This window comes from Antrostomus carolinensis, unplaced genomic scaffold (assembly GCF_000700745.2).
Source record: "Antrostomus carolinensis isolate BGI_N321 unplaced genomic scaffold, ASM70074v2 scaffold4061, whole genome shotgun sequence".
In the NCBI taxonomy this organism is placed as follows: domain Eukaryota; kingdom Metazoa; phylum Chordata; class Aves; order Caprimulgiformes; family Caprimulgidae; genus Antrostomus; species Antrostomus carolinensis.
The window spans coordinates 1-21,780 of NW_010296158.1; the positions used below are offsets into that span (position 1 = coordinate 1).

At 36.0% G+C, this 21,780-nt stretch overlaps 1 protein-coding gene across 1 annotated transcript in view; it reads left to right on the forward strand.

The window, feature by feature from the left end:
• Positions 1 to 4,507: 4,507 nt before the first annotated feature.
• ZDHHC14 (zDHHC palmitoyltransferase 14) overlaps positions 4,508 to 21,780 on the forward strand; it is a gene marked incomplete at its 5' end in the record, with an annotated part of 49,805 nt that continues 32,532 nt past the window's right edge. Inside the window, 2 exons of the mRNA XM_029087521.1 lie at positions 4,508 to 4,668; positions 18,221 to 18,379. Of these exons, the coding sequence (XP_028943354.1) occupies positions 4,508 to 4,668; positions 18,221 to 18,379 (320 nt within the window). The remainder of the gene's footprint in view (positions 4,669 to 18,220; positions 18,380 to 21,780) is intronic.

The following is a 21,780-nucleotide window of genomic DNA, read 5'->3' on the forward strand; positions in this document are numbered from 1 at the left end:
CCCAAACCCAACACATTGTTATGCTTTTCCTGGAGTACATCGTTTTATATCTGCTGCAAAGAGTGTTATGTTGGTGAAAAGCTTGACATGTAGTCTTCTGTTATCAGTCCTGGCAGCCAAGCTTGTAGGGTTTGGTTTTGTTGTTGGTTTTGTTTTTGTTTTTTTTTTTTTAATTAGTGTAATTGAGTGTGATAGCTACTTCATCTTTGCATAAAATCTGTATTTTTAATGTTTTCTGCCTGACAGCTTAGTAAATATTAAGCAAGATCTCAAATTTCTCACAGGTATAAAACTCTGTCTTTTGTTGTGCACTTTAGTAAGTGGGTATATTTGTTATTAATGTTTTTTGTAACTGTGGAGTCAGCCTCTCTCCAAGTGAAGATTCTGTCCAAATCTCCATTATCCCTACTGGATAGATTATCATTTACTGTCTCTCCCCATCAGTGAATAACAAAAACTGTCAGTGAACTGTTGAGGAAAGCCTTAATCTTTCCAGGAAAGGCTGTAAGGAGGCTTCTTTTTTTTTCTTCCCTTTTTTCTAATATAAGAGCTTGGAAGTTGTAGGACTTGACTGTGTGTGCTCTTTAGGACGGTTACTCTGTGTATTTTTCTGCTGATCTCAGTAGCTGCAGGGAGCATGGTTACACAATTAAAGAGGGCTGCTGGGTGGTAAGAATCACTGTTGTTGTTCTCCTGCATCCTTCGTTCACAGGCATGATACTTGATAATTATCTCTAAAATGCCAGTGTGTTTTTATTTTTATCTAGCTGTGACAGACTAGTTTTCCAGCAGATTTTATTTCCCTCCTACACTCATGCAAACTTTCACGTGATGCTTCAAAAAAAGCAGCTGAGAAGTCAAGCAAAAAGCAGGGCTGATTTGTATAAAGCCTCTCTATTAATTAAATCAAAACTTCAAGTTGTGTTACTGGTTGCTAAGTGCAAATCCAAACATTGCTCTCTGAAGAAGCTATTTCTACATTAACAATTTCTACTGGGATCTATATTCAAGTGATCTTTCCTAAAAATGTGTTTTCTAGGATGGACCTAGTCAGTTCTTGCTGTCATTACAGATACTAATTAATAACAATTGTTTTACCCTGTTTAAGATGTAAACTGAGGATTATAAGTTCACATCTAGTAGTTACCGAGTGCTGACTTAAAAAGATTTGTCACTACTTGCTTTGCATTAGGGCAGAGATTTTTTTCTGGATCTGTGCTGCTTTATCAAACGTGGTGCTGCAGACAGGGAGTCCCTCTGCATGAAAGTACTGAAACTTGCTGTCAGGAAATACCTGCTAATATTTGCTTTAAAAACTCACTGAAAATACTATCCAGAAAAGATTTTTCTTGTAGTATCTGAGGAAAGCTGATGCCTGAAGGAATGCCAACTCAACTGAAGCAAATTAATTAAGGAATTTGAGTAAATACTAGGAATAATCTTTTTCTTTGTACAGTGTTTGACAATTCTGAAAGTAGCAACATGAAAACAAATTGTTTAAAATAATATTGACTTAATGTAGCAGTGCAAATACATTTGTTATATAAGCATGCAAATATAAATTATATAAATATGCAAATGTATTTCTATGGATATATTGACAATTTTGAGCCAAAATTCACATTTTCCATTTGAAGCCACTTTTATTGGATTTTTTAATAACCTGGGAGATATTAAGATTTTTTTCCCCTGATTTTTTTCTACATGAAGAAAAATTGGTCTATACAATATCTGGGGTTTTTTTTAAATATAGTTAACAGGAATTCAAAAAATTAATTGGGCCTTTCTAAAGGATAGATATCATTGAGCTCTCTGCAGGACCATGTAATATTATGTGGTCTGTTCATATGTTGAGTCAGACTGGATTGAATGGTCCTGCCTAGGCTTATTATGTGAATCTCTGTAAAAGCTTGGTTTCTCAGCTTGAAATAATTTCTGAATTGGTGAAACATTAGTTGATTAATATTGCCAAAGATGATATCTTCTGTCTTTTCTACATTATTACTGAAGTAATTCCAAGTCAGAGCTGATAAAATACAGGGCACTAAACCCTGAAAACACCTTTGGGCAAAGCAGGTTACCTTGCACTTGCCTATGGTGAAGAGCGTGCAGGGCTTTGAGAGTGGATTATTTTTTTTCCTACTGCAGATGGACTTGGTTCAGCAAGGCAGAGAGAGACATTTTCGTGCTTTTTTTTCTATAATGAAGTAATTGCTTTTCAGCAATCCAAGGTCAGTATTTCAGCACAGGAATTTGTTCTTTCTACTAATTCCCTATGAAGTTATTGTTAAAACTCTTATGCTGGCCCTTCAGTTTCCATTCTCTGAGTATCACTGAGAATTTAAGATGTGTATGTAGATGCCATTGCTGTTTTTGCATTGGCACCTGTCTAAATTGTCTTGCACTTACTGTGCTGCCCTGAGATTATCTCATGGTACCTTTCGCACACACAGAGCTCTTGTTTGGTCAACAGACTTCATCACAGTTGCAATTTCTTTGGTATGTGTAATGAATAATGCAACAGAAGAATAATAGCACTGTGCTATATTTAGTGTTCATTAATGTACGTGTTCCCTCTAATCCTCTTAAAAATATATTCTTGCAGCCTATTTGTACTCTTGTCTGAGCATATTACAGTAGTTTTGATTTCAGTAATACTTTGTGGCAAGAAATAAATTGAGCAGTAGGACGTTTATGTGGTATGAAAGCTTCTCTTTTGTTGCTCATTCTGTCTGACTTCTCTGACATGAAGGGAGCAAGGCTTATATCTACCAGCTGTCTTACTGGTAGTGCTGCTTCCTTTAGTTAGCACTGATTTAATAAATCTGGGTCTTTGAAACAGATTTTCTAAAAGTATGTATTTGAAGTACATCTCCTGGTATTCAAACAGTCTATTTCATTATATGAAACTACAATATCTCTTCTCCCTCACCTTTTTTTATGCCCAGGTGTCTTTTTAATCTTTTGTAACTTGTTAACACCTGTAATATTACAGTCATATAGGGCAAAGGATGAATGCTGCTCGTAGTGGTGGAATGATGTGTCATGTAATGCATTTGGATTCACTGCATCTGTGAAACCCACAGCATTCTGTGAAACAGTCAGATACGTTTGGTTGGACTTGGCGGTTGGACTTGATTTTAGTGGTCTTTTCCAACCTTAATGATTCTATGGTTTAACAGTATTGTACAAGGAGATAAATGCTTGGCACATGGTAGCTGGTATGAAAAGTGTTTCCATTCTCTCCCCATCCTGGCGACAGAAGTGCTGGACAGTGAAGCTGACATTGTCATCACTTGTTCAGAGTTAACATTCCAGTGAGGTTAACTGACTTGCAGTGCAAAATCTAGCACATCTGAATCATCATTTGAGACAGTCAGCAGAAGCAGGGAAGACTATGTTAATTAAACTTGATTTACCTGGCAGCTTTAGATGAGCCCTAAGGCCTAGAACTTGTTGGGTTTCAGTTTATGTTGTTTTTAGGCTTATTTTATGACTTCTTATGCAGACATCAGAAATGCATGAAGCCATCTGTGTGTTTTGCCCCCCTCTACTTAATATAAGAGCTATGAAGAGAGTCTTCAGCCTGTGTGTTTTCTAAGCTGTGCTGCAGTGCTTATTGTATGACTCAGACTAAGGGGAGTGGTATGCTCTGTAATGTCTAAGTGTTCATATCCCCTCTTTTTGCACAACTGTAAAGGGATACTTATATTTGTACATTGTTTAGATTCCAATGCTTCTGTCCATCTGATTTTGTTACATGTGAAGTATAGAGGAAAGTTTGCTGAAACTGTGATCCAGTCTTAAACCCTGTAAATCTGGTAACTATAGAGCCTTTTTTTTGTGCTGACTGCTGATATTGACCTAGACCCTCCTAGATTATATATTTCCAGATGTGTTGCACTGTCATTTGCACTTGTCTTACTTCGTAAATGAGTAAACAAGTTTACCAAGTTACAAGAAAGAGAATCAGTAGTGGTGTTATGATATTGATATATACCAAAGCTATTAAAGAAGTATGTCACAGGTGTAAGTTCTTGAGCACCATCTTTGTGATGGACAAAAAAATAGTTTTGTAGACTTAATTACACTTTTCAGTGTGGTGTACTTCATCGTGTTACATGCTTTGCTTTTTATTGCTGAATATCTTTAGGTTATCCTCCCCCACCTGATTTACTTTATGTAATTGGGCAGTAAATGAACAAATACGAGTTTATAATATCCTGTAACAAAAGGGTTTTCTTTTCCTATGTAAATGAGTATTGCATATTAGTGAGATCATTATTATGCTATTTGAACCTTTATTATATTAAATAGGTTATGACAAATTTCAGAAGTGTGATGAACACATAAGCAGAAATTTCAGCTTCAATAAATGTTCCAAGACAAGTAATGTTATCGATAGAAGAAAGTGAATTCTTCATATGCCTTTATAATGTTAAACAGTTTTTGAGAGCATGTCACCCTGTGTGTTATTGATTATGTTCAATCTTTTTTCTTTTTCCAGTTGTCCATATTTGTCAGAGAAGATTACACCTGCTATACCTGCAATTGGTGGGATTCTTTTCTTTTTCGTGATGGGGACCCTGCTGCGTACTAGTTTCAGTGATCCTGGTGTCCTCCCACGCGCAACACCAGATGAAGCAGCAGATCTAGAGAGACAAATAGGTAACACTGAAGGTCTGTTGTCTCTTCGCTTTCCTCCCAAGGGTGCATGTACTGTGTGAAGGCAGTGTGCTGCTCTGCTCATGGGAGGAGTTACTCCTATCTTACCACAGTAATTGTTCTGGAGTTGTAATGTCTGGCACTGCAGTGATTCCTGTGGAAAGATGCTGATCAGTTCTTCACCGAGAAAGACAGTCAACAAAATCCTGGCCCTGGAGAGTGACAGTTATTTCTGTAAATACTTTTCAGAAGTATGTTAGAAATCTGTTTGTGGTGCACAAGAGAATACTTGCTAAAGTGTTTTTGGCAAGAAAGCTGATACTGCAGAGGTTCTACAATTGTGCATCTTTTAAAGTAATGTACCCTCAGAGTTTAACTGAATTTGTGTTGTTATTTATGTTGTGAAAGAGTTAGATAAGTCTCTGTGTTAATATGCAGTCTTGTAAGTTGCTGCAGTCTTGGGAAGATTTTTCTTCAGTAACAGTAATAAAATATTACTATTTTTTTATCTGTGTAAAGCCAGCACAATTAAAGGAGAGTGAACTAGATTTCAATCAGCCTCATTTATCAAGAGAACTGTTAACTAAATTCTAATTGTGCAATTTCTGTAGCTACAAATATGCTGAACAGCTAAAATGGGCTACCTGGATAAGAACACAGGATGAGTTTGCAGCTCTGCTTCATAAACAGGTGTTTTGTTTGCTTATTTTTTAGTAAGCTACTAAAGCTTACTAAAAGCTACTATGTCTCCTTTGATATGATAGTCAATGGAAATCCCATGTTCTGAAGCAATTTCAGAGGAACGCTCACTCATATAATTGAAAAGACGGATAATGGGTTTATGCAAGCACAGGAGAAACACCTGCGGCGTCCTTGACGTTTATTACAGTAGCGCAGTCTTAGGCCTGTTTACTGTGACAAATAATTCAATGCAGTAGAAGCAAATGAGTGCACTAAAGCTGTTGCTGCAGATGCTTCTGCATCTCTAAAGTGTGAACTGGAGGGGCTTACTTCAGACCAGGTTTTGTCTGGTTCTTTCATAGACTGTATGTCCTCCACAAAGCATTGCTGAAAATGTCTCGGGGCAAAGTCATTGGTTTAGGCTCTTACATCATGTGATGGAGTAGAGTTCTTTTGGTGTTATGTGTGGAGCAAAAGTTCTGGTTTAGTTTCCTGAGAAAGCAAATGTGGATTGTACACACCAAAATCACACTGTGAACCCTGCCAATAGCTGGGAATGGTAGGAGAATTCATGTCAAAATAGCAAAATGTTAAAATCAATATGGCATTTGTTTCCTCTTACTTATCTGTTAAGGGACAGTAAGTACATCATGAGTTACATCTTCCACTTAAAAGATCCGTTGCACAAAGAAATGTTAAGGTAAAAAAAGAAAGAACAACTTGTATTCACTATTTTAGGCCTTTATGAGCTTTTAACAGAGGAAAGGTAACAAGTTTGTTTTTAAATACATACATACTTCAGTGTTTGAGTCTAACAGTTTTTTTGTGATTAAAAAAAATCTTTTCTGAAGGGCTTCATTTCAGAAAACTGCTATTGGAGGAGGAAGAATGGTTTTATTTTCTGGTTTTTATTTTCTGCATGTTGTCCTTGATAGGGATTATTTTATGAAGAAGCAATATTTCAAAATACAGTGATGAGTTCACTGATTGTCACTACAGCGAGATAATTTTCTGTCACCAGATTTGGAAGGTCCTTACCACGGCTGTTATACTTTGTTGTGAGTAAGATAAAAAGGTGTCTGTGTAATAAACAGCACTTTGTGTATTTCAAAGCATTTGGATTTGACTTCTGTAGTGGAATCAACACATTTGCAGCCGGCTATGTGCAGCAGCTAATGGTACTTACTCTGTATGCTCTTTGCATAGGTTTGAGGCTTTTGGAACTGTATGGTCATATAACAGGGTCGTTGAAGTTTGTGGGAAGGAAATCTTTTCCCATGAGTGTGTGAAGCCCAAGATGCGTAGTTCACCAAATTTTATAGACCTGGTATAGCTTTCTAAAAAGAGTGTATTCTACTGGAATTCACATTTTGGGAAGAAAACCTACGTTGCATTTATACATTGTTCGGACTAATTGTGCAGAGCCAGGAGCCAGCTGTCATTGCCATGACAGGACTAAGGTTACATTTAACCAGTGAGGACTTAGCTTTGGGCAAGGACCATACTGTACAGGGTATACAGGGCAGAAAAGTGTTAGATCCTAGATGACCCATATAGCTCAATCCCGGATGGATGGATTTAAATTCATATAAATTTATTCTGTTTGCTTACTTTCTGATATGACACTCTGGATTATTTAAAAATAAAATCTTCAGTCAACCTGCTTTTACATACCATAAAGAAATTCAGTCAGAAATGGAGAGACATTGTGAAGCCATATTCTTACTACACCCCCCACCCCCCCAAAAAAACCCCCAGCCAACTAAAAATGGATATGGAATTTGTTTATACTGAGGAACTGGAGTTCTCTTCAAACACAGCAATTTCAGTCCTTGCTTGTGTTATAGAAGAATTCCTAATATTCACAGAATCCAGATATGTGAAAAACAGATGACAAAGTTCAGATTTGTGTTGTTGGGAAAGCTAACAAGTTCTTTAAGACGACTGATTTTTAGAGCTTATTTTTTAGCTTTTGCCAGTGCTGTCACTGCAAACATTTTTCAGAATCAAAAACTGAGTATGTAATGTGCTGCATAGAGGTGTGCAAATTGCTATAGTGGGCAATGGCATTACTTTTATAGCTGAGAAGGAAAGGATGGAGAGTGGGAAAATAACGCATCTCAGAAGTATTTGGGAAAATGTGGGGAAAATCATAATTTCTCCTTCCTTTCTCTTTTTTGCCCCCACCTCTTCTCAAAAATGTTATTCTGTCTGTAGGAGGATGGAATTCAGGCAGATATATTCCTTAGTGTTGCCAAAAAGGAATGCTCCTTTAGATCATAAAATTGTGTTATCATTTGTAGGTTGTGTAAAATGTAGAGTTTTCCAGAAAGAGACATTTTGAAATAGAACTTCCTGTGTAACTGTTTTATTACTGCTGTAATTAATGTGACAGCTTACAAGTATTCTATGGTTTTTAAAATGGTATTTTCCTTTGATTTTATTAATGCAATATTTGAGGAGCAGTGGACATTCTTTGCCTATTTCAGTAGTGCAGTTCACATTAAAATGTCTTATGATTGGAGGATAAATATATTTATTAGATATTTGAAATCATAAGAATATCGTTCTACTTGAATAGCCTTTCATACAGCTTACTTGAAGAACTTAGGTTTCTGTTAAACACACTTTATAAGTCTGCCACCATGACCTCCCCTAGCTGCTTCATTCCAGCAACCCCAGCACTCATTTTTTTCTCTTCTTGTAGTGAAGTACAAGTAGTCTTGATTTGTCATTCATATCCTGGTCTCTGCTTTCCTAATGACGAGTAACAGAGCCTAAGCCATTTCCAAAGAATAAAAGTATGTTTGTCATACCTGATACAAGTAACTTAAGACATTTATCAAAAGAAGCAGCACTGCTTTTTAAATGAAATAAGATAAAACATGAATGATACCTTTAAAAGTTTAAATTAAGTAAAAAAAAAAAGTTCAGTGTTCGTGTTAAATGTCACTGCTATAAGATTTGGCATTTAAATGTAGTTTAAAAATGAAAGTTTAACAATTGTTAGATGAATGCCAAACTTACTTTAAAATTATGACCTATTTCTACTGAACAACACACACATCGTCATGCAGCCAACCCATTTGTGTTAGCTGGCCTTCTGCCTTCTCAGAAAAGCAGTATTGTGTTTGACACTGCTGTATCTAATCAGAAGAGATTCTCATTAGGAAAAGGCTGGAGCACCATGGGAGGACACTGTATGGAAGTCTGCACTCATGAAGCACATTTAAACCAAAACTAGAAGGGAAGACCTTTGTGTCCGAGCCTGTTGACCAACCATCTTTCTTTCACTTTTTATATTAACAAATTTATTTAAACCCATTTTTGGCTAAGGACAGGATTTCAGAGTTGATTAGAAGCAAGATTTGCAGACAAATCATTTGGCTTCTTACTGCTGGTGTTCTGTTTTATTTTCTTTCTTTTTCTCTGTAATGGGACAAGTATTGATGATTGAGAGAAAAATTTATTCCTACTATAATGTGAGATCATTATAAGGAAAAGCTGGAGCATAACTTGATATGAAGAAAAATGTATTTTGAGGGAAGTGTTCTTAACTCTGGTTGAAGTAAGGATAGCCTTGTTGCTTCCCTTAGCGAGAACAGTTTGAGTAAAAATGAATGGCTGGCAATTTAGAAGAGAAAGATATGGTGTTTGGAATTATGCCACTTATACTGCTGGCTGATAGTTCAGCTATAGAAAAAACTGTTTGAAAATAAATGAAAGAAAATCTTCCCAAACAGTGGGAAGCTTTTGCACCTGCATTTGAGAAAGGAACAGAGGGGAAGATAAGATACTGAAAAGAACAGTAGTATCCATCTAGCTACTGTCCTATGTTCCCTGTCACCTCTATAGGTATTCTTCCATTTCTGTGTCTGTTTCTTTGAATTTCTTGAGTCCCTTAGGCAGAAAATGAAATTGAAATAAATTAATGAAGCTGCTACTGAAATTTACTTGCTGATTACCTACTAGTAATAATGACGATGCAGTTGGGAAAAAATTTCAGAACAAAAACTTGTATAACTTGTTCTTTTTATGTAAAACAGATGGGCTTTCTAATGGAAATTTACCGTTTCAGTAATTACGTATAAAGACGAAAATTATGATGGTCGGCTAAATGAGATTGCAAGTGAGTTGTTGAAAAGTAGATATTAGGATTTAGTTATCTTGCTATGACAGATATTTTTCACCACTTTATTCAGCTACTTGGTGAAATTTGGAGCATTCTGTAAATCATGTTTTAAATATGCTTTTATTAAAGAATTTTCCCCAGTTTAACCATAGCAAATGAATTGCTCAGTTTTTAAATCCAGTGCCCATATGTGCAATATTTAATTGGTGCAATTAAATTAAATTGACATGGTGCAATAGTCACTTTAGAGTTTTTATGATGTGCAGTTTATTCTTCTAGAGTATTCTTATAGAATGGCAGACATATAAACAGGCTTCAAATACTGAGTGTGTTTTTAGCTCCATTTGAATGATGAACTATTTTGAACGCTGCTAACTGGCATAGAAAGTGGCTTAGATGCAATATTTTCATAATCCAGTGGCTATAAAGACCAAAAAAAAAAAAAAATCAAAAGGAGCAGTAAGTTGTTCTTTGAGGAATGGAAACCTGGGCAGGTAAGGCAGAAGGCAGCACTATAACAATGCACTTGTTATTAGTGCAAGTTATTGCAGTTTGTTCCAAAAAGGTCTTAGGGTTTTGATTGCACTTTCTGGAGAATCCTGTGCTTTCTGGTGTTTAGAGTCTGCTCTGGGTCCCTTTTCTGCCTCTTATTTATGTTGCAACTGTTAGGTACGTACACCCTGAATTCTGCCCTGTCTTTCCTGTACTTCTGTTCAGCCCTGCTGCCATGGCTCTTATTTGAATCCTACTTAGTTGCATCTTGTTTGTCACTCCTTCCTCTTTTTCTGGTCCTTCTACTCTGCTTTTTACTCACTTTGTGTTTCTGTGATGGGATTTCTTCAAAGCTTTTCCTTTCTCTGTGTTGGGCAGGTGCCTCCTCTTTCTTGTGGCAGTGCTAGGAGGGAGAGCCCCAAGGTTCCTTGCCTGAAGTGCTTTACTGCAGCAGTCTCCAGTAAACCCGGTTCTTCCACAGTGTGACATCCTTGGTTTCTCTGCAGTGTTGGGGTGTTCATAAATGGAGTTAACCTGTGCTCTGCAGTAAAGAAATCTGGAAGTTAACTATAGCTCTTAACAAGCTGCTGCTGAGGATACCTGAACTGTGACATCCCCCCTCCCCTGCCCCACCATCTTTCTTCTGCCAAAATTTGTGCAGTAGAAGTTGCATGCTAAGCTCAAAGGCTACAGCTACATTTCAGCTCCTTTCTTCAAATTCTCTAATGTGACAGAGGTCTTAAAATGTTTGCTATTCATCTAAGTTCCAGAAATGGTTGAATCATCTTGCTTAAGCATCTGAAAATCTCAGGTACATGGTATATAGCTTAGGCTACCAAAACCCACCAAGTCTTTTTTGGTTTTTTTAAGCATAAAAATATGGAAAAATATAATGCAGCATTCATTTAGCAGCTTTTCCCAATCAGTCTTACAGTCTAGTTTCATTGATCTCTTTCAAGGAATTCTTTACTTAAAAATAAGGTACCAGCTTTAGTCCAAAATACAGACACAGCTTCTTTTCTAATCAAGGAATTGCTTATTTACCCTGTGTTCAAAGAAAAATCGATCTATGTCGGGAAATAAATTATTTCAAATAAGCAGCTGACAATAATAATTTAACAGAAAGAGTCTGTTAGATACAGAGTTTTGGCTGAATACGAAATGAAAAATATCAATTGAATACTGAAAACAAGACAGAGATTGTATTAAAAAGTTGATTGGGAGAGTCAAAATGTTTCCACGTGTGACTTTTTCAGAACTTGAGTTTACACATGTTGTAGCATGAGGCTTGCTTTACAGATTTAGACTGCAGAGCTAGTCAAAACTGCTGTCTTTTCTTCAGCAGTAGCAAACCCAGTAGTCTTCCAAAAAGGGCCAATAGGAGTCCTGAAGTGAGAAACTTATATTGCCAGCAAATGTGGAGATTGGGACTCAAGTTATGGCAAGTCTAATGGAGTGGAAAAACCTAGGTAGCTATTATAAACCCTTCTGCCCTAAAATTGTGATTCTGGGATCAACAATGGAAACACAAAGAAACAGTTTTGTATTATTAAATGTATTTTTTAGTGTGCCCTAAAAAGTTGTATCCTAGTGGAGTGGCATCTGTGCAGCAGGAGAAGCTGGATGGCTCCTGCAGTTCAAAAGAAAATTTCTGCATGCTCTGAAACTAACATTCTCATTTGTTTGCCTTGGAACTTGCTGTACCATTGAACGTGGGGCGCCTTCTAAAGAAGGGGGTGCAAGGTTAACAGTAATATATTTCAGGGCAAGAAATTCTTCAGATAAATCACCTAAAAATAATGTCTTTACCAAATTGTTTCTTTTCTAAAATTTGTGTATGTAACATGTCCAATCTGTGGCTTTTACTTTTCTCAAGCTATTCTTGGATACTTGAGACTTACCCTGCCCTACCTGTCTCTTTGGGAAGGAGCCTCACAGAAATTATTACAGATGCAGTGAGAAACTCTTATGTCCCAAGAGGAGGAATTCTGATTTAAAAGTGCCATTTTGAAGTTCTTTTAAAGCTTAGTAAACTTTATTTTTGTGTCAGAAAGCATAGAATAGGACGAGCCGATTAAGGAGAACAGTTCTCAAAATAAGACCTTCTAAAGAAACTGCCAGTACTCCATCCATTCAAGTGACTTTTTGGAAACAGGGTGGTCACGCTGACAGCACGAAATGTTTCCCTCTGGGCTATCACCTCTTTCCAGGTGACAGTGGAGGGCTAACAGAGCTGTGGTGCTGCTATTTCCACCACCAGGGTACAGGAAGGGAAAGCAGTTGTTTCTTGAGCATTGTTGTTATTTCTTGTATTTGGCCTAAAGAGAGGGAAGGGGCATAGGTCTTAAAATACTCTAGTATTTTTTCATATAAGATAGTAGAACAAAAGCAACTAGATACATGAGGCTTGTATAATGCAAAATCACTAAAGATAATGTAGGGTTATTTGCTATAAAAGTGCTATAATCTCAGTCAAATGCAGCAGGACCTCTTGTGTTTGGTTTTGGGGTTTTTTTCCCTAAAAGGGAAATTAAACTTGTTTATGTAGTATTTTTACTTCAATTATAACTTTCATGAAAATTGAAAAGTCATTTTTTCCAGGGCAACCCCAATGGTAGTTGTTTCCTTTTCATGGTGTGTATAAGCGTGTTTTCTGTAATCACACAAAATACTGTATTGAGAGGGGCAGCTGTTTCTATGGGAACGTGAAAACTAGGAGCAGCCTTATTTTGTAACCTCTTTGCAGTTATGGTATGTGTCTCTTGTAGTTAGTTTAGTGTGAAGTCACCTCAAGTGGAAAAGTGTTTGTAGCATAATAAACTTCTAAATATGAAGGCTTAAAAGGATAACCAAACCCAACAGAATGGATTTCACAGATGGGAAGATGTTTGTTCATTTGATGCATAAAAGATGAACAATTCTTCCACAATTTCAATATTTTTTGCGTTAGGTGATGCAGATAAATAAAAAGGTGATCATGGTAATTTATCCTTCCAGCCTTCAAAAGGCCTGTCTATAGCAAGGAAATGCTTTGGATTTTTCTTCAGTGTAACTGTCTTAACTTGTATATGTCTTCCTAATTTATCCGGTACAACCAGCTCAGACTAGTTCACAGTTTCTGCTTTCTTTCTTTTGCCCTTTCAAAAGCCCTGAACTCACTGTATTAGCTACACCAGCACACCATCTATGGAAGTTGGTTTTGTCTTGGCTGTCTAATTTTCATTGATGCTCAGGATTACATTTTAGACTTTTCCACAGCTCCATGCCTGTCTTTCATTTGTTTTGAAATACATAATTTGATTTCTTTAGAGCCTTATAAAATTAAATCTGTGCCACAGCATAGGCATTTCACAGAATTGATAGTAGCCTGAACAAATACAAACTACTTGTGGATACAACGTGGGTATGGTTTGCTCTCTCCCCAAATGTGGGATACCAGCTTGATAGGCTAATAGTCATATCTGATACTGCATGCTTTAAACAACATTCTGAAAATAAATTTAGTGAAATTACTTTGTGCATCAGGTAAGTCTTTCAGAAAGCTCTTACTCTCTATGCTGCTTTCCCTCAGCAAACCACTAATCACTAAAGATTACATTTCTTTCTGGGAGCAAGAATATCATTCATATAAAGTTTTAGACTTCAAGAAGATGATGCATTTCTACTCTTAAGAAAATAATGCATAGGTTTTTTCTGAAATGGAGGCAGTAAGTCTTTTATCTGAAGTCAGGAGCAGTATTTGGTCAGTATCTCTTGTTGGCTGTCAGATGAAGAATTATGTGAAGAATGCAGTTAGCAGCTGCTGGTTTCAGCCTAAGCCAGGTTCCCAGTATTGTTTGTCCCTGAGGTTAGTCTGGAAACAAGAAAATGTTATTTAAGTTCTTTTCCCTAAAAATAAATTACTCTTTCCTCTTGTAGCTCACTGTTGTTAAGTATATAGCTTAGATTTAAGCAGTTAAACAGAGAGGAGGACATTTCTTAGAAGAGGTTTGCATTTTTTTTGCAGGATTTGGTTGGGGTTTTTTTTGTTTGTTTGTTCTTCAGATGTTATAGGTCATACATAAATATTTTCTTTCATTGTATTATCTTTTTTTCTTAGCAGGAAACATTGCAACTATTTCAAGTCACTAACTTTTCTAAAGATACTGTTTGAAGATTGAAATTGTGTCCCTTTAAGTTTGTGTAGAGACAACATGGAGAGACCTTCTAGAGACTGTTTGTCATAGGGTCTTAGGAAAATTGACCAAAAAAACAAATGCTTGATTGTGTGGGAGAATCCTGGTGATATATATACAAAATTCCAACCTCTGTGTCTCATGTAAACATCTCCCGCTTGTTTTCAATGTAATTATTTGAGAGATCTAAGTGGAGTTTGGTGTCACATTAGGAAGCTGATAAACTGTGCTGTATCTCCATTAATACTTGGAGTGACTTTCTTGCAGTAGTTCAGGTACCTCAGTCCTGCAAGCGTATGGATAGTATGTTTGGGGGTTTTGTAATATAGGGTACTAAAAATGCTGGAGCCCCATCTAGTGCATGAACATTTAACACTGCTGAAGAAGTTATAAATGTTCAGAGCAGAGAGGGTGGAAGGCAATCTCATTAGTGGGAAAATTTTACGCTTTTTATAAAATAACTTGCATTACTATATCAGTAATGGATTGGAAGAGAAAAATGTAAGAAGTAGTGATCAAACAGAGGTTTATTTGGGGAAGGGGATTATGTAAAGGTTAATCTTATTATGCCTTAAAGGGACTGCATGTATTAAAAGATAGAAGGATATGAAAAAATTTAACTGTGTTAGAACTCAAGTTCGAGCAGTCCAGTTGCAGTCTGAAAAGTCATTGTGAGACCAGGACGTTTAGCACACTTAGGTTAGATAAACCTGATTAAATCCAAGTACATTTGACCTTGCCCTCTTGCTTGTTTACAGAAAAAAATTGTTAATAAACAGAAAGACTGGGACTTTTGGGTTTGATTAGGCAATTTAGGATTGTGGGTAAAATCCTGACTCCATGGAAAGTCAGCAAGACTGTTTTCATTTATTTTGTTTGCTTCAGCTTTCACCCTTGGATTTTGAGATTATTTTTCCTCAGAGAGCTAGGATTTGCTGTCCCTGTGAACTTGAACTTCCCTGCAAAGGTTTGGAAGGAAATCCTCTTAGAAAATCAGCATTGCAAGTATAATGGGCTGGCCAGTAGTCTCTCTTCTTCACCAGTGAAGAGGGGAGTTGCCTTTGAGATTCTGCCAGAGCCCATTAAAATAGATAGAGTGCACTTTTTTAACTTCTTGGAAGGTGGGGAAATACTGGTTTTAGTCAATAAGCATTTTTTTTATGCATAAATGTTTAATTAGAAAAAAACCAACATTTTTCTTCTAAACAATTCACTTTAAGTGATTTAAGTCATTTTCTTTCAATGGATTATGTACATATTCAAGAATAATAAGATTTTATAAAAGAAGAAAATCTGAAATGTTAGTGTTATTTTAGGAAATTCAATGCACCAGCTTTTCTAGTAGAAGAGAAAGCTACACTTATATAAAATTCAGGCTTCGTTAGTATTTTTGACAATTGTGCACCTAAATTTGAGTACAAGTATCAAATGGAAATCATTGTTTTATTATTGAACTTGTTATGCATGGATATGCTAAATGCTCTATTGTATAAAAAGCTAATTAGGGCTAGTGACCTGCATTTTTGTTCACAATTGTAAGTCTATCTTGACCAGACTGAGGTCAGAAATGGGCATTATGCTGCGTTTTATACGGCCTGTGAATTGATAGAAGGACTAAGAATATTACAAGCCTTCTGGTGATGATGTCACCGAAAACACAGTATATTAAAATATATTTATCACTTTTTCAGTGATAGTAACTAAAATCAGCTGTAGGGGATTTTTAATAACAAAAACTTACTATGGTGTTTTTCTCCCCTAACAAGTATTGTCATATGTAGATCTGTAATAGTACTACAGATTACCTATTTCAGTTTTTCATGCAGCCTATGATAACCTCTTCTACAGAAAATAAGTTTTCATTGTAAGTACAGAAGTTTTTTAATGTAATCTCTGAATTATAAGAAATTCTTTCCTGCTTTCTGGATTTAGGAATCATACATGTCTCTATAAAGCTTTAAATAGTCTAAGCACTGTTGTGGAATGGCCTCAAAAGAACATCTATTCAGCTTAGTTCTGAATTAGAATGCAAAAATCAAAAATTACTTCACTCAAACTGATGTGTCATGAGGACAAATGAACTTATGCAAGCAAAGAAAAAAAGGTTTTTATTGTAACCTGAAGAAATTATTTCTTTTGACCTAATAAAAGTCTTGTATCTACTAGAGTGCTGTAAAATCACAGTCATTTAATTCGTTTCTTCTAAGCAACATAATTGTAAAAAACAACAAAAAAGGAACTGTCCATATTGCACGTTAAACAATGTTTATACTCCAGTTATACTTCAGCATGTAAATACACTAGTAGCTTGTAATGCAATACTTAATAAAAAATACTGTGTCAAGTGTTGGCCTTGAGATCAAAATCAGTATTATTGGTTGTTATGGGAGCCACACAGTAACCCATACTTCCACATGCAGACCATAGGACCTGGCCCAGCATCCCAGGAACATTGCAGGCGTTTGTTTAGATCCAGCACAAGCAAATGTCTGTACTTCATCAGGGTCTGGTAGGCTGCTAATAAGCTGCTGTTTCTTCAGTATTCACCACTTCATTCTCATAAGGGATGCTTGGGAGCTTCACACCCCAATTCCATCATTCTCAGCTATTGCTCCCCTCCGTCCACCTTCTTCTCCAAGAGAGTTTTCTGGAGTCTGTTTCAATGGTCAGGTTTACAGTGATGTCCCACAAATATTTTATTTTTGCATATTTATGGAGTAGGTGAGCACATTGCAGATGGGAACATCCTAAGCTAGGTTTGCTGCCAAATCTAGCTTATTGTATGATTACACCTTTGCTAGTACAGCTATGCTGTCAGTAATTTGAATACCTTGCTAGGTAAAAGGCTTTCTAGTTGCCCCCTTGAAAAATGTGGTTTGTAGGCTGTGTGAATATGTCTGCAGACCTGACAGAAACTGTAATTGTGTGTGGCACTTCTAACAATCTGAGCTCAAATACAAGTCATGGATCTTTTAGTAACCTGACATCCAGCCTCATGCTTGTTCAACGTGAAAGTGAGGGGGACAATTTAAAATAGAGTTGTGCAGGTGACTGACTTCAAAACGTAGTTTAATTTATATGTTGGAAAATAACTTATTTTACTTTCCTGTTGTTCTTCCTGTTCTGCCTGTCCAAGAGTAATAATTTAGATTTTTTTCACTTCTGTGGTTTGATTTGATTGTGATGACACAAGAACAGATAAACTGAGAAAAAGATACCACTTTTACATGTTCAGCTTTCAGAGCTCAGCTTGGGAGCATCTAGAGGACAAAATTAAACTTTAATAATTTTGCCTGATCAGTCCTTTAGTTGCTAGAAAAATAAATGCCTATGACCTAAAATAAAATGAAAGTAAGCAAACAAAACCCAAAACACCACCACTTGCACTGAATGAAGTAGTTGGAAACTATTTTTATGCAACAAACAAACTTCAAGATGTGTAAAAGTAAAACTGGGAGTTAGGTTTTCAAACTTTGAAACAGCAAGACCTGTGAAATACTATTATGAATGTGTTCCATTGTATCACAGTATTTAAGAGATCTCAAAGTGATGATTAATCTTATTCCTATCATGTTCCAAGCTCTAATGACAGAGCTGCTGTTGCTTAAGTAAGTGTGCAGATTCTATATTAGATTGTAGAATTTCTACAGCACTTGTAGAGAGGCTTTTTGTTGTTACAGGAACTCTAAAAAAAAAATCAGGAAAATCTTAAAGATAACTTTTCCAGGTTTTACCATCCTGCACCAGTAGTCATAGTTGTCATTAATGTATTCTTTATGAACTATTAGGGGATACGAGAGTGTAAGAGTTTTTGAATTAAGGTAACTGTCAGCATTTGAGAATTGGACTTGGATGTTGTGGGGTTTTTTTAATTCAAATTGTTTGGCTGTGAATGCTGTTTGTAATCAACTATCTTTTCGCTATGTATTATTTTAGGGGAATGAGAAGAGAAAAAAGGTGTTTATTCTAAGTGTGTTTATATAAATTTGAAACTTACTATGGATTGTCAGGGACAGTTCTGTGTATACACCATGGCTCATGTGAAAAATTTAATGCATTGTATTTCCATGTTTAGATATTGCAAATGGCTCCAGTTCAGGAGGATACCGCCCCCCTCCCAGAACAAAAGAAGTGATCATCAATGGACAGACAGTGAAACTAAAATACTGTTTTACTTGCAAGATTTTCCGCCCACCTCGTGCCTCACATTGCAGTCTTTGTGATAACTGCGTAGGTGAGTAAAAAAAGATACAGCATATGTTCAATTTAGTAGCCTATATATTGTCATGAATACTTTTGATGTGAGAGAGAAAAGAATAATTATTGACAACATTACTCATGAGGTCACTTGCTGTGTTCATCCTTCTTTCCTACAAGCTCTGCTTCATGTTAAGAATTTTAGAGGAGGCAGAAGAGATGTGGCCTGACAGATAGTTGTTGCTCATCTAGGAAGGAAAAATATCTTAGGATACATACATCTTTCCTAACCTGCTCCACAAGACAAAGAACACACCCAATTAGAATAGGGCTGCATAGTATGTGTGATGAACTTTCTAGTGCAGAGCACCAAGCTTTATGAGACTCTCAGAACTGTTTCCTTCACCAGCAAGGAGCTGCTTCTCCAGTTCATCACGGACTAATGATAAGGCATGGTTCAAATGGTTAGAGCTTGCACTGTGACCAGAATATGCACTGTAGGAGATTCTTACCTTTGAACAGTTTCAAGACTAGAAATTTTAAAGTCAGAACCCATAAGAAATTACTGGGCAAGCGTGCTATTTTGAGAGTAAGTTGATGTTGTAAGGATATGAGGTAATGACAGGGTTGGTTTGTTTTGTTTTTTTCTTCTGAACATCTTGTCTTTTTTCATGACTATTCTCTTTGAGGGCAGACAAGGTGATTAAGATATGCTTGGATTTAAAAGCAAACAAAAAAACCTCCCCAATCAAATCTGAGTAGTTTTCTAGTTAATTAGATCACATTTAGAGTTTAGTGCAGCTGATTAGCACACTGTTGAGCCTGGATCTTATGCATTCAAGAAAATAATGTAGAAAGATGTCCCCAGCTGAGAAATGTAATTGCAGCATTCAGCAGTGATATTTTTAGATACAAAGCAGTCATTGGAAGAATTACAGTTTCATGTTTAGACTATATTCATTTAGGGAGTACACTTAGGTCAGAGTGAAAAGTTTAGCCTTTTGGCCCTATACAATCAATTGGTATCTGTAGATGTTTCCTTCAGTAAATATATTTTTCTGATGTGTTAGAATTTTGTAAGTGTTGTAAAAGCTATTGAACTTGGCAAGTAGGGATGTTTATGAATTGCAGTCAACACATTTTCAGAAAAATAGCATATCAAATGTGTAACCTGGACATTACAGTGTTATGGTATCGCTCAGCAAACCTGATAATGTGAAAATGCAGTTGTGGACCAGTGCAGTAAATAAAAGTTAAAGGCTGCTGTGTTTACTGCGAGTGCATAAATAAGACCAACTCCCACACACACATCCTGAAGCTTATTTTAATATAATATTTCAGTTCTTTTAATAAACTGATATGAAGGATTTTTCTACAGGTTATTCTGTAATCTGATTGTGTCCTTTAACAGAGTAAGCTTGGAAAACCTACTCTGTGAGACCTACAATTAGTGATGGTAGGGAAACAAACAATCTTTGTTTTCTGATGTCTGTGATGAAGCAACAGATGTGAATTATTATGAATGTATATTAGAAAAGAGTCTGATCAAATGACTCATAAGTGATAATTGTAGTCAAGAAGATTAGTCTTTTCTGCTCATAAAATAGGTATGATAATTGTAATTTCCTCTTGCACATTTTTTAATGTGAAATTATTTGTTTTAAAATAATTCCATTCATGTATTGGAATGAATTTTCTGTGGTTTTTGTCCTCAGTGTTTATAATGGGAATTACAATAAATGATGACTTTTTCACAGTACATTGCATAGTACTTTTCCTGATGAGGTATAGGTATTTGTCATATAAATATTCAGGTGTATTGAATGCAAAAAGTGAAATCTAGAAGTACCTTCAACTGATCTGTTAAAAATAGGTGTTGAGAAAATCAAATTGCTCGTGCACTTGTGGAAAACTGACAGTCTAAGAGCGTACACTTAATGAGAATATGTTATGCAGTTTACCACTACTCTTAAGTTAGGATTGTCTATATGATGATGCTTTTATTTAATTTTAGTTTGTGAATAAATCTTGTAAGAGCAGTGAGTGTTCTTGTGCCATTATCATTTGATGGTTCTTTACTGATGTAACTAAACCAATGCAAAAAAGTTCTTACTTAACACACATGGATATTCAAGTAACTTATGATCCTGACTTTCTAGTTGTCTAGTAAGCGTATGTGTTACTTGAACTTGTTTCTGATTTTGCTTTCATCACTAATTTTTTTTTTATAAATGGGTACATAGTATATTTAGATAAAAAGATGAAGAAATAGCTTTTCAAAAGATCATAGCGAATTTGAGTTCTACCCATAGTAATTCTTCAAACTCCATTAGCTTTACAATATTTTCATAGTAGTATCTAGAAAAATCTGGATTTTTGGACAAATTTAGTTTGTTGCATTTATGTAATGCCTTCAAAAAATTGGTTGAATAAATGTTCCTTGAGGCAAATATCTTGGCTATACTCCTGACTTGCTTTCTTTAACTGCCTTTGTGAATGGCAGCTGGAAGTTAGCCCCTCAAGGGTTTTCTATGTACCATTATGTTGCATAAAAATTACAAAGGAATTTTAAATAACATACACGTAAACACAAGAGATAAAGACTTAAAAAAAAAAAAAGAATAACCACTGCAGACGTAAATTCTGAGCTCAAGCTAGTTTTTGCTGGGTTTTGACAAGAGGTTTTGGTTGCAACGTGTGATGCTAGTGAGAAGCCAGTGGTTGGGCTTACTTCTGAAATGACCAAATGACTTTTAAAAATTTATTCTTGGTCATTTCAGCGTCAACTGTGTAATTTCTGTTTGTTTGTTTTGTTTTAATAAATATTTTTTGTCTTGTTTAATTTGGTTTCTATAATAAAAACTGTACAAGAAGCAGCTGACTATTTCCAAACATTTTATTTATATATAGTACTGAATAACTAACAAGAGACGGCGAATAATGATTAGCAAGCAGTAAATCAACTTAGTCCAATAGTCAAAATGTCTTTAAAACCTTCCTTGCATTCATTATGTCAGTTTTGCTTATCAAGCAAAGTAGCTGATTTAGACTAAGGCAAAAATCTAGTATGGTGGAAGAAGAGATCCACCATTTATACTAATCTAAGAGAATATGGCGTTTTTATTTGTTTCAGAATCTGTGTATCTTACATTTATGTGTGACTTATAAAGATAACTCCTCTGGTTCCACTGTGTTTCTTTCAACACATGATTTTTTTTTTCCACAGAGGATTCAAAGTTCAAAGTTTTGAAATTGGATGTCACAACGTAACTTTGAAACATTTAGTTTGATTTTTCAGAGATCACCAATGAACAGGAGAATGGCAAGCTAAGTTAGACCAAAGTTTTGGTTCGTGCAGTAACCCATTTCCTGCCATGGCCAGAGTGGATCCCTGGGGAAGCATGGGAGAAGAGGGCGAGCACACAGGGATGCTTCCTG